At 44.6% G+C, this 14,096-nt stretch overlaps 1 protein-coding gene across 1 annotated transcript in view; it reads left to right on the top strand.

Annotated features, from left to right (window-relative positions):
* Window positions 1-14,096, top strand: part of SPG11 (SPG11 vesicle trafficking associated, spatacsin) — a 1,688,331-nt gene that overhangs the window by 29,967 nt on the left and 1,644,268 nt on the right. The window contains exon 2 of the mRNA XM_069624201.1: window positions 10,621-10,896. Within this exon, the coding sequence (XP_069480302.1) occupies window positions 10,682-10,896 (215 nt within the window). The 5' untranslated portion in view covers window positions 10,621-10,681. The remainder of the gene's footprint in view (window positions 1-10,620; window positions 10,897-14,096) is intronic.

Genomic DNA, 14,096 nt, shown 5'->3' with positions numbered 1-14,096 from the left:
CCCAACAGACAGATGAGAAATCCACAAAAGCAACAAACCAACATATCATTCTTACTTATCTACAGGCCACCGACACACAGCCGTACTTTCATGGACACATTTTTTATGATCACCTGATCATACTGGAAGATTTCAACCATCTAATTCGAAGAAGAAAACATCGAATTACCCAAAATGCTAACAAACCTGCTTCCAACGATGCACCTACAACAACTGGTGAGGTGAGCGACACACACAGCAGACCACATCCTAGATGCAATTTTCTGCAACAAAAACTTGGTCCCAACTGCACCTCCAATGCAAATCCTCTGAAACAACCACCTCGTAATACCCTTTGTGATCCACCTGCCAACGAGAATATGAGCAAACGTTGCAAAAAACCCTCCAATTTAGAAAGAAACTGGAAATCCATAAACATTGCAGACCTAAACACCAGATTGGAATCCACAAACCCATCAATCACTGGCTTAGACTCAAACAACATAGAAGAAACAAGTGGAACAATCCAAACATGGGTCACAAAAACATTAGATGACATTACCCCGGAAAAAAACATTCACCCCCATCAGAGCACAATGGCAAGATGGTTCACACCCCTCTTCGGATCACTGAAAAAAAAACTATCAGGAGAATGGAACAAGAATGGAGGGAAAACTATGATCAACAGAAAAAAGAACACTTACCATAGAGCGATACGACTATACAAAGTTGAAATTCTCAAAACGAAAAAAGACATACTGCAACAAATGGATAACAAACTCAAACAACACCCAGAAAGAGATGTTCAACATCAGCAATGAAACCCAACAGCATGCAAAATCACACCCACACCATCACAACAACTATGCAATGACCTGGCAGACCACTTCAAATACAAAATCACAAACATTCAGCAAATCATTAAGAGCATGCCACCAACCCCCAGTCCAACCAATGCCGGAGCCACCTACAAGACTAAACAACTTGCCACCAATCTCGACAAACAAAATTCAACAGCCTAGTGAGCAAAAGCAACAGAGCCTGCTCTCCACCAGACCCCTGCCCACCAGACATATGCAAGGCTATCCTCGCCCAGAAAACACCTGCAGAATATTTTCTCAACCTCTTTAACCACTCACCTGCAAGAGGAACCTTGTCACAAGCCTTCAAATCGGCCTACATCAAGCCTCTCCTTAAAGACACAGTGGGAAATACTGAAGTCCTAACCAACTACTGTCCAATCTCAAACATCCCATACCCGACGAAACTCCTAGAAAGCTACATCTACGAACGAATCCTGGAGCATGTAGAAAACAATCACCAGGCACAAGTCAGCTTCAGACCCATGAGAGGAATGGAAACCGCACTACTATCGATATGGCATAATCTAAAAACCAACGCAGACTCCAATGTAATATCAGCACTACTTGATAAATCAACAGCCTTCGGCACAGTCCACTGTGAAAAACTCATAAAAAGACTTAAGGATATAGGAATCAGCAACACAGTGTTACACGGGCTAAAATCCTTCCAAAGCAGAAAGAATGGAAATAACCTGGCCAACACCCTTCAGCTCAACCCCCTTCATAACAACTTGCCCAGTCCCACGAGGCTTATCCCTCTCGCCACTACTATTCAACATCTACATGACCCCAAGTTGAAGAGGGAACTTGTCACTCTAATGCGTGACAGGCTGGAATATTTCCTTCAAGCCATGATTGTAGGTGTCAAGTCAATGTATCCTGCGGGACTCCTTTTCTAAGAGACTTCTACGTATGTTGGGTCATCCTTTGACTTTTTCCACAATCCACCATAGGATGTCAATCGCTGTGTGGTTTGCCTCGAGGTAGTGGTCCACAAGTGGTGCTGTGATGGTCTTACAGCAGATCTTTCATCAGTGTTCTGATATCCTTGTGCTGACCATCCGCATGGTTTGTCTTACATACCTTAATCCACAGGGGCATCGTATACAGTAAAGTGCTTGACTAGTTTTACAGTTGGTGAGATTCATTTGTGCCAACTGTGAATGCTTGTATTTTCGAGGTGAATTTGCACGCTATGCAGTTTGCACATGTAAAGTGTCCATTGATAGAGTACACAGGTTCCAGATTCCAACATTGGAGGTGACTTGTCAATATAAAGATTGTACAAGGTGTTCCTGAATGTTCTTAGCCTGTTTGTATGCAAAACGTGGTATAGGTTCCTCCGGTAGGTTGAATCTGGCTATTGGCTAGTACTTGCATATGATTTTCTTCACCTGGAAAGTGTGGGTCCCATGTGGAATGACACATGTCAAATTGTCCTTGTCTGTCATGTTTTGAGCCTCTTTGGGTTGAAGTAAACACTCCTGATCTGTGAATCTAGCCCGTTTTTTCGAGTGGTTCAACAGTTTCTTCGGGTAGGCCCGTCACTTAAAACATGTAGAGAGAGTTTCTGTGTGTCGAGGATAATCCGCCAGGGACGTGCAGTTCTTGCGTATGCGCAGAAATTGTCCATATGGCAGGCTTTCTTTGATATGTATCAGATGGTTACTACAGTGATGGAGTAAGGTGTTGCCATAAGTCGGTTTGCAATACAAATCGCACTCTAGTCTGCCATTCTTATGCTGGATAATTAAATCCAGAAAGTTGATCTCTAAACCGCTTTGTTCCATTGTGAATTGGATATGTCCATCACGTGTGTGGATCCATGTCCAGAATGCTAATGAGTCCTCTTTTGGGCCATCCCAGATGAAGATAACACCATCAATATACCTGTGCCACTGTTTCACATGTTTCTTCCATTTATTTGCGTTTGAAAAGACAAAGTAATTTTCGTATTTGGCCATGTATAAAATGGCTAGACTTGTGGCAAAAGCCGCACCCATTGCCGTTCCCTTTATTTGCAGGTACATCTGGTTGTTAAACGTGAAGAAGTTCCTGCACAGGGCTATTGTCATCCGTTCCAAAATAAAATGAGCTGGGACCCTGGTCTGTAGAACATTGCTTGTGAGCCATTCCCTAGTGCATTCAATTACTGCATTCTGCAGAATACTTATATACAGTGACTTATTGTCCATTGTCACTAACAGTTGTTTCACTGGATTAAATTCAAGTCCTTCAAAGAATTTTATGGTGTGAGTGGTATCACAGAGTATGTGGTTGTGCGGGCACTCATGGGTTTGAGGAACGTATCGACACACTTGCATATGGGTGCAAGAATGGATCCAAATCTTGATACTATTGGTCTCCCAGGAGGGTTGAGTGGGTCCTTGTGGATCTTGGGTAGGGTGTAAAAGCACTGAGTTCTTCCTTGTGCACCGGTGAGGAAGTCTGCTTCCTTTTTTCGGTGATCCAATCCCATTGTAGCACATATGTTACTTTGTCCAAAATGTCCTGTTTCATTTCCATTGTTGGATCTTTGTAGAGAACACTGTAGCTTTGCCTGTTATTTAATAGTGTCTTTACCATTTGCTTATATTGGGTAGTGGATATAACTATGCCACCGCCTTTATCCGCAGGTTTGGTGACAACCTTGTTGTTGCCTTCTAAGGAGGTGAGTGCATCTCTCTCTTTTTTAGTTCAATTTTGTCAGTTCCTCTTTTTCAGATTTTGAGTTTGTCTAAATCTTGTAAGATACATTTGTGAAACTTAAGGAGGTTCCCAGGTACTTGGTGGTCAGTTGGTGTGAAGGTGCAGGTTGCCTGAAGTCCTGAGTCTTGTTCTACTTCTTGGGTTGTGTGTTCCTGAAAGAAACTGCATAGTCTAACCTTGCATAGCAATCGCCGGACCTCCATTTGCAGATTGTGTCTGTATGGGTTGTAGGTACAAAGGATAAACCTTTAGTTGGAACCAAAATCTCAGCTTGGGAGAGTTCAATTTTAGCTAAATTAAATATTGGTATGTCCTTGAAAACATTCAGGATCTCTGTCTCCTCCTGTGTGCTCTCATCCCTCGCCTGCCTCCACTGTGCTGCATTCCCCATTGTGGTGGTCCCCAGAGATTGCCTCCTGGCATGAATGATTTACTCATCTGTTCTTCCGAGTTCGATACAATAAATTGGGAAAATGACACCTTTTGTCAAAGTGAATAGAACAGGAGTGAGTAATCTGGCATGCAATTAATATATAATATATAAATCGATTCTAGGTGGATGTTCGGTCATATTAATATCAAGATGTAGAATATTGTGGCATGCCTAAAATTAGAGGCTACAAAAAACTAAAACACGGAATTTGACTGTAGGTATGCACCAAGTCTGATACATCCACCTCCCTCCCAGTCCTCTATACCCCAGTCCTACACTCTAGGTTTTCACTTGCAAGTTCAGCAGTATAGCATGTTAAGTACTGCAAGAAAGTGAAAACACACATGAAATGAGGAATTCTTGTGGAAAGGAGGACTATGGTGGACATTTCATATTATAGCCTATACTATGTCTGTATATTTAAGCTGCAGAGATTATAAAAGAAAGGAACTCGTAATGATGTGGTCTTTGTCACAGATTATGCATGGTGGTGTATCAGCAAGAACTGGCTTTTTTCACAGAAACTCCTGAATCACCATTGGACAATAAACATACTCAGCCACAAGTTAAGATTACAAATAAAAACGTGGAAGTGATACCCTGCGCCATGTTGTGGCAAAAGAAATGCATTTACTTTAAACGGAAGTTGCACAAAAGAAGACGTGTGACAATCATACCATGCCAAGATGGCAGGGACAATGTCCCCTTGCAATACAGCGGGTCCTCTCTACTGTTTGTGTTCATATTGTTTAATTAGTGTAGTATGTCGGACACTGGCAACATGTATTTATTGGACATTTGTATGTCGCCTATACACAAGTGTTTCCAGGCACCACAAGACAAGATGGGAGGAAGCATGGCAATCAGAAAAGTAGAACAACAAAAATGGTTATATTGGCCTTGTGACAATCCTACCATGCAAGTGCATGACAAGGTGGTAAGTGAAAGGGGGGGATGAGGGGAAAGTGCAGGAGTGGGGTGCCCCCAAGGCATGAATACAGCATATAGCCTCCTCATTGCTCATGAAAGCTTGTATGACGGCTCCTGCACAGGTGGCATAGGAGCAGTGCGAGGGATTACAGCTAGCGGATGGGCCAAAGACTGCCTCTTTTTTTTAACCTGTGGTGCCTGGCTGGAGCGAGGATGCTAGAGAGAAAATGACAACCAGGTGTACTCGCTACAAGAGGTGCACAGGGACGGGCGAGTCTTTGACAGGAGGATCGTTCCCACCATATCCCCACCGGTTACATGTCTTTAAATGGACAACCTAAATAGTGACACACTTTTTCAGTGACACTTAAATAATGAAAAAACATTTTGAAATTTTAATTTGTGGGGGTCCAGCCCCCCGTTTTCCCAAATTTTTTACCACCCCCTCCACCGTTTTTAGTCCCTTACCCGACCCCCATATATATATATTTAGTACAAATGTCGACATTATTTTCGTTATTTGGGTTTCACTGAAAATGTTTGTCCCATTCTAGTTTCGATATAAACACAGTATACCATTCCCACCTTGGAGACACCACTGTTTGAGAGACCAGTGGGTTGCAAGGAGCTGCCACTAATGGTGTGCAGCATGAAAAATTGGTACTGCTGGGCAGCGTGAACCTATAGAGCTTGTGGTTAGTGTTGGGAATTTACACTGGTGAGCAGTTATTGATTGGCAGTGTGAGGAATGGCCTTTGGTGGGATTGTTGGAAGCGCACACTGGTGGGTGGTGAAGATGCCATCCAATTGATTCTCTGGGCCTACAGAACCTACTGACTCTCCGCCTCTTTTCCTGAACGCCCTGTCCTCTCTTTCCACTCATTCAGGAAGTACTCTGCTCCTCTCTTATACTTATGTGTGGGTAGTGTCACAGATGGCCAGAAGAACAGACTAGCTCTCAAAGACAGTTCAAGTTTTTATTAGAAGATTTGTAAAGGGTGCTCGGCTAAGGGCTGGCCACCTCTTTCTCATCTAGTGCAGGCCATTCCCTAATTAGTACAATCACCTCTTAACTCTGTGGTGAACCAAAAGTAAAACTCTGACTCAGGGGACATCATGTTCATGGAGTTTTATTATATTCTTTTACAATTAGTCTGACCTCTTGGCCAGTTTCAAAGAAAATAACAAACTAAAATAATATAAAGTAACTCTAAGAGCTATATTTCCGATTCTAAAACTCAAAAGCTCAAGGTACGGATATTCTTGTCAGGATGAATCCAAAACATAAAGTCCCTAGCCCAAATCCTATACTAGTCTTCCACATTTATAAAAAAAAATGAACACACACACATAAATGGTTCAACAACTAAAAAGATGCTTGATTGCTTCTGTGAAAGGTTTTCTCCTCTCGATATAAAGGTCTTCAGGTGCCACTATACTGCCGAATTGTTCCAAATAAAAGGTTTACCTCACTCTGGAGTGTTTCTGTTCCCCTTCCGGGCTTCACACACTCTTACTCCACTCAGGGTATTTCTCTTTTTCATCACTGCTCCAGGGTGTCTTTACCCTCTCACCCTCTTTCTAGCGTCTCTTGATTCTTGTTCACCTCTCTTGGGGTATCTTCACTCTCTCTCCTTTTCTTCACTCTTGTCCCCTTTTCTTGTGGTATCTTGACTCTCACTCGTTCTCTTGAGATCTCTTGACTCTCGTTCCCCTCTCTCGTGGTATCCTCACTCTTAAACCCTCTCTTGGGGTATCTTCACACTCTTAGATTAGCTTCACACGGAGTAAGGGGACAAGTCTCTTAACATGGCTCCTTCACACTGGGCTAACCCCTTCTCGCCTCAGGCCCTCCAGGAATAGCCGGGCTGCCCCCAGTTCCTTCTTCACTGGGGAACTTTAGGTTGCCTAGCCTCTTCCACAGGCTAGCACAGCCTGCCTTTCTTTCTTCCAGTTTTCTGGATCAGAGGAGTGCGGGCCTCTTCTCCCCCACTGGGTTCAGCTGGGTATTCTAAGGTGTCCTTCATCATAGCAGGGTAGCTACGAGGCACAAGGCAGCCTTCCTTCCCTGCTTCAGGCTTCTTCACCATTGCTTTCCCTTAAGCAACTAGACAGGGAACCAGTCCCCAGCTGAGACAGTGCGCAAGTGAACAGGCTCTCCTTTTATTCAGTCTTTTCTCCCCTTAGCTGACTACTGATTGGCTGAACTGTCTGGCTTCACCATTGGTGGACGTAGTGCTTACATCATATCTTGCATGGGTAGGTCATCCCCTATTGGTTAGTTCGAATAACAGTTGAATCAATTGGGAGTTCCAATGACCTCTCCTATATAAGAACGCTTTTATCTGGTTTGCTCGTACTGGGTAGATGGTAGGTAAGGCACTCTGTGTTCCTCTTGCTTCAAGAAAGAAGGTTTTATTTTAGTTCCCCATGCTTTTGTGGTGGTGTAGATGTTATTTCATAAATTTAGGTAAACTTTACCCACAGTCCTTAATGGGGAATTAAACCCAGGTTTTCGAAATGGGAGGTATCAGTACTACCACTGTGCTTTTTCAGCGTTGCTGCTATTCAGTGCTTAGGGAGGTAGAAGTCTTTTTCCTGCAGATGAGAAGTCTTTTTCCACTCTCCATGCTAGCAACAGGTCTCGCTGCATGTAGCCAGCTTGATCAGTCGCTCCTCTCTTTTTGCCGTCATAGAGTTTCAGTGATATGTTATCTGTGTGAATTGAAGAAAAACATTGATTTTGCACAACCTCAGGATAGTCTCTAGAGATCGGTAACCCCTACTCTCGAAGATTCTTCCAGTCTGTTGCTGATGGCTTAAGGGCAAACAACACCCTTTCCAACTATCTCCCTCTGGGCACAATCTAGATGGCTTCTAACCTAGGTTACTCAGTGCAATTCAGTATAAGAATAGGTGCCTTTCAGAGACACTCGGGCTCCACTTGGTCCTTCCCTTTCATGCCACTATACTCCATACCCTGATTTTCTATTTCTCCTTTCCTATTCCCTTTCTTCTACTCTCCTTCCTTTCTTCCACCCACTCACCTTTGTTTCTCCCTCGATACCGCTCTTTCCCTCCGATGTTCACTCTTCACTCTCCTCCTCTCTGTAACACTGCTCTCCACTCTCTGCGCTCCTCTCCCCGCGCTAGTACTACACTTCCGTTTCCATACAACTACTCTCCACTACACAACACTTTGCCCAGACCTTCTCTGACAGTCACTTTGCTTATATTCAATCGTCTTTTCATTCACGCCCTACTCTCCCTCTATTAGCCCTACTTCCATAAGTTGCACACTCTCAATCCCAAGTACCACTTTCTCCCACCAACCAATACATCACCTTCCACACTCCTGTTATCCTCCTTCGCATGCCTCTGCACCGTCCTTCCTCCATTTGGTCTCTTGGTGCTCCTTCTGTCCCTTGACCTTACCCAAATAACATGTCCCTTTTTTATCCTCCCCCTTCATCGACCCTCTCCCTATTTCCTGGGACAACCACTGGCTTTCCTTTGCCCAGGGGGGTGTTGCAGGTGAGCAAATAGATAAAAGGGGTCTTAAGTCTTGCCCTTTTCTCATACACGGTCGAGCCGGCTCTAGGAAATGGCAGCCCACCGCAATCCCAGTCAGTGTTACAATTCATTTTAGTTTTTGCGAGCCGCTGCATGACCCTCTCACAGGTAAGGGAATTGTCTGAGTTTTGGATGGCGAGCGAAGATTGCTGCAACACTGAGTGGACTGTCCCTCGTTCTGGTCTGTGTTGCTTAGCATGCTTGATCCACTGGTCTGTTGTGCGGGTTAGTCTGAGGCACGTAAGATGCCCTCTGCCTCTCTCCCGGTCAGGTTGCTCGCTTGTTCTTCCACGGTTAGGCATGCTGAATGCTGACGTTCTACGGCACAAGAAAGAGACTGGCCAACATTGTGCAGTACAGGCATGGGGCAACAAAAGATGGTACTCATTGCATGTAAATGGGCACAAGTGGAAGAGACTGGGGCAAGTGCCCTTCCAACTTCCACACCCAGCCTCAGAGGCAGGACTGACTGATGAAAACCCTGTTAGTCCTCCAACCCCAGGTTTAGAGGGGTCCCCATCCCCTCTTGATGGGTCAGGTCCCTGACCGTGTCACAGTAGCTCTGATTTTTTTTTCCCCGTTTCTCAGTGGCATCTTCCCCACACTGCTCACCAGTTCATTGTTCTCATACCGTCTTTCAGTGACAACTTACAACATTGCCCATGTGTCAATTGTTAGTAAAGTGAAGACCCTGTTGTATGACGATTGTGCTTGCTCGGTTCAAATAATAACGTAAGAATGCTGTATGCTGCAATTGAATTTATTGGGTACACAGTATGTCTTACAAGGCCCAGATACGCCTGGGTTAGGTGCGCTATATAAATCAATAAACAAACAAACAACGCAGACTAGCCAACATGTGTTTTGCACTTGCTGTATTGCTTTAGAAAGGCTTGGGAATCTTTGTCTTGTGTATATTCTTTTGCTTAATCTATTTTCCACCTACAACGTAAGCAAACAAATCAATGATTATGCACAATACAAGTGCAGAACATGTGTCGGTTAACCTGTCTTGTTAGATGTACAATTAACACAATAAATTGAATTGAGGCATCTGACAATCTTATGTTATAATTTGACACCAAAATCCTTGCACGTTCATACCCTAAGGTATCAATATTGTTAACAATTCTCTGTCCTCGGGTAATAACAGGGTACCTGTTTTGTACCCAGGCCACACTTATTGAAACATTACACCTCTCAAGTTAGTGTCAGCCAACCGTATTCTTTTTCACTGCCCACCCGTGTCGGCTTCTCGCACTGCTTGATTCTGCCAGCTTCACACAATGTAGACCTAGCATTGCCTCAGACTCCCCGATCATGGACGCCTCCCATTGCCTACCAGCACAATCTCCCCACCATTTCCATCTGTGTTTGCCTTTCAGACTTCCCACCAGTCCAAGCTCAGTAGTCAGTCTCGGGTATCTCCTACCAGTGGCAGTTCCCCATGCTGCCCACAAAGGGAGGTTTCTCGCACTTCTCATCAGTATCTACTTCTCATTTTGCTTACCATTGCAAACATCTCACTTTACCTACAAGTACCACGTTATCACACTGATCACATGTGTGAGTGCATTACACTGCTCCTTAGTGGCAGTGTAATGCACTGTCCGTGTAGACACAGACTACACGCTCAGTTCCTCAGGCTGCAGCCATAGTCAGCTCTGCTACTACACAGGTGTATGAACTTTTGAACCTACCTGCCAATGCAAGTTTCTCCCACTGACTGACATTGCAAATGCACCACTGAGAACTCCATGCTGTGCCTCACATTTGTTTGGCAAACCACAGCAATGTAATCTTCAGACACTAATCTCCATTCTGAGCATCAAACACTTGCAATATGCACTTGTTGGAGGTAGCTTTTACCACAAAGATGATTAAGATGAGTGTGCAGGAGGTAGATGATGGTCCTGCAACCTTTGGCACTCCAGATATTCTTTTACTACAACTCGCTATTAGCCCTAACCAGCATAGCCAACAATGAGCAATCATGGCTTTCATAGTCTAAACATCAAGAGCGACACAGGTTGCCTACCTCTGAGAGAATATAATAGTCAGCTAAAGAAAATGGGGAAATGTGGGTCCCAGACCGTGTGTGTTAATGCAGCTCTTTGTTTTTTTCCCCTATAGCCTTCATGGTTGCAAAACAGTTGGACCTGGAGTATCGTTTAACATCTGGCAAGGAGGCAAGATGGAGACGTTGTCGAAAGACCTGTGTGTGCTCCTACTTCCCACACCGGACTCGTGGGAGCAGGGAGACAGTTGCCTACCTGTCCGGTCTGCCCTCACTGGGAGACGGGACCTGATTCTATGCAACCTTTCCACTCTTGGAAGTCTTCACGTCACCACCTTCCCGTTTGGGAGCCTCGAGTGCCTCAATATGTGCATCAATGGGCACTTCCTAAAGTAAGTGTCCTGTACAGGCTTTCACCATAAAGACTGATAAAGGCTCTTTCCCTGAAGATGGTTTATTTTATTTATTGGTTATTAGTAATGCGCCTAGTGTTTCAATGTGCAACAAGGCAAGGGGGGGGGGGAGCAGGAAAGACAAGACAAAAAGTGGCCCTACTAGGCCTTGTGACATTTGGATCATGCAAGTGCAGTAAAGTATTGGGGTGGGTAGCCGAAGGGAGAGAAGGGGGGAGTGCTGGTCAGGGGGAAGGGCCCATGGGTAAAGCTCCAGGCGAGGCCAAGTGGACAGAGCCAGGGAATGCAGATAGTGCAGGGGAAGGGGGTCCACGAGCAAGTGCGAGGAGCGGGGCTGGAGGAGTTCAGTGGGTGCAGGCCTAGATAGGCTAGTGCAAGGGGGGCAGAAGGGCATTTGCAGGAATGGGGGTGGCGGGCAGGGGAGAACAAGTGCAGGCGGTAGACTGGCTGAGGAGGTCAGGGACGGCCTGGTGCCCTGTAAGAATATGAAGGAACCAGGCTGCCAGTCAAGAGGTGTTACTGTGGTGTTGTCTCACAATACAATATCTGTTTCTGCCTTACGCTTGGAGGGAGTCAGTATCTTGTTTTGGGTTCCGTCTGGTTTCAGGCCATGTTGTAGTACTGCATTTGCTATCTTTCTGGTGGTGAATATTGTCTTACGCGGGCTGGTTGAAGAAGATGCCTACCATCTTATGTTATCCAATATTTCTGCACCTTTTCATACAGCGGGCCATGGGACACTGTCAGAAGGTAATCTTCAGGAAGATCACTCCACACATAAGTTGCAAGGCTCCCCCCTTCAATGACCGACTCTTAAAGGGATAAAAATGACACAGGAGTCTGATGCTACACCCTCTTTTGTGATAACGGGCTTTGTACTTTTCACTAGGCTACAACATATTTCACAAAAAGTATACACAATGTAATTTAGAGTTACACGTTAGCATGGCAATGCATCCTAGCATAGGAATAGCATAAAGTAGCACAGCAATGCATTCTATTGATTAGGTTGACCCGTAAACAGTCAAACAGCAACACCACTGTATTGTAACAGCATCTTTGAAAGAGGCCTTGAGCATTATAACTCTTAATGTTGCCTTCCTACCAAATCATCATTTACCAAAACATAGTCTCATCTACCTTAGACCCCACAGTAAGATTCAGAAACCATTCTTTGTGCACATTTGCATTAAAGGAAGAATGGGTTTGATGTCATATTTCCAGTAGCACCACTTTCAGGGTTCGAAATGAAAATCTGATGAGCAGGAGCTAAAACCAGCTTCTGGGTGTCTGGCATCCCCTAGTAGGCAGGAGCTACCGCTGGGTAACCAGGAGTGAGTACTCGACCCAAATCTAGCTTCCACATGAGATGCACACTTTAACTTTGTGTCTATTAAGAATGATTCATTACGTTTAAATGTGTACTAGATGTGTGCAAATTCTTTGTTATTAGCTTTCTCAAATACTCAACGTTAATAACATGTATGCATGTTTGTAAGGCATCAGTTGGCCTGGGGAGCCAAAAGTAGCTCCTGGTAGGTGTTACTTTCAAGCTACCCAGGCTCTCCTAGGCTAGAAGCAGGAGCTAAATAGCTCCCCTCCATTTCGAACCCCTCACTTTGTTGCAATGCACGTCCGTGAATAGTTTTTGTTAAAGTTCTTTATATGTCAGGAACCTTGGAATTAAATTAATCATGATTACAACACAGGGTAGACCCTGGTCAAATCCATATTCAAGCCATTGATGACACAAGGAAGTCAGCAGTAAAAACAGGCTTGCCAGTACAACAGAACCCCAGAGATGCCCAGTTTCAGCAGGGTGCTGCAAAAACACGGACTTCAGGGTTTAAACGTTGCGCAAACAGTCCTATTTCGATTGGCCCAGTGGGTTTAACAGCTAAGGCATCTCCTACTACCTAAGGATTTTCAGGAGCAAGGGGTGTACCAGATAAGCCAAATTAAGAATGTATTTTGTATTTATTGCATTTGTGTAGCGCCCAGACCTGGGGGTATCACAGTGTTTTGTGCAGAATTAAAAGTAAGCGATCAGACAACGTTTACATAGCAGGTATGAATGGCATTAGTCGTATTTGGTAAACAAAAAGAGAAACTAAGCTGCCGGACAAGGCATACAAGGCAAATAAGTGTGGCATTGGTCATATTTGTTAACTAGCCAAGTTTTCAAATATTTCTGAATGATAGATAGTTCTACTCATTTCTGATGTTGGATGGGAGAGAGTTCCAAAGGGTGGTTGCTGTAACAGAAAAACTCGAGTCACTGGCTCTTTTGCTTGTGTATCTGAGAGTGGAGAGGGTAACGTTGGCAGTCGATCTTAGGCGACGCACTTTTGGTATGGGGATGACACTACTTATGAGGTATAGGGGGCTTCTTGGTAGACACAGTGATGGGCGATAGCGTTTTGAATTCAATACAGGCTTTAATGGGGAGCCAGTGGACGTCACGCCATGTAGATGAGATGTGATCTGAACGTTTAAGTCCTAGGGCCGCACGCAGGGCTTAGTTTTGAAGGAGTTGGAGTTTGGTGAGGTTTTTTGCTGAAGTGCCCATGAAAAGAGCGTTGCAGTAATCCAGCTTGCTGCTGATGATGGTTCGCGCAAGAGACATACAGTTGGTCGGAGAAAGGAGTTGTCTGGTTAAAGAGATCAGCTTTGCAGTGTGGGCCGTAGAGGATTACGGCGCATTGACATGTTTGGACATATTCAGTTCAGCGTCCAAATGAGAGACAAGGGTCTTGACGGGTTTCGAGATTGGTATGATAGTGCCATCAATTGAGAAAAGAGGCGAATGCTGTGTCGAGGTTCTTGAGATAGTGAGGAGCTCCCAGAGGGAGCAACTCAGTGTTGTTGTCATTAAGACAAAGGTTGTGGGTGGCCGTCCAGTTCTGAATGATTCTCTAAGTCTTATTGATAGCGTCGGTATCCTCAGTGTGCCACCTATGATGGGAATGAGGATCTGTCGATCATCAGCAAATTTGGTATATCTGATGGCTAGGGCATCTGGAAGGTCGGATAGTAGTTTTGTTTACATACTGTAGAGTGTTGGTGAGAGGCAAGAGCCTTGGGGACACTGAGAGGAGCAGAGATATGGGATCGCTGCTGATTCTCCAATGAAGACTCTTAAGGAGCGCTTGTTCAGGAAGGATTTGATCCAAGTGGAG

Source organism: Ambystoma mexicanum, chromosome 11 (genome assembly GCF_040938575.1).
Source record: "Ambystoma mexicanum isolate Mex_15411 chromosome 11, UKY_AmexF1_1, whole genome shotgun sequence".
NCBI classification, from domain to species: Eukaryota; Metazoa; Chordata; class Amphibia; order Caudata; family Ambystomatidae; genus Ambystoma; species Ambystoma mexicanum.
Note: the sequence above shows the minus strand (reverse complement) of the source record. Positions and strands in the feature narration are given on the sequence as shown.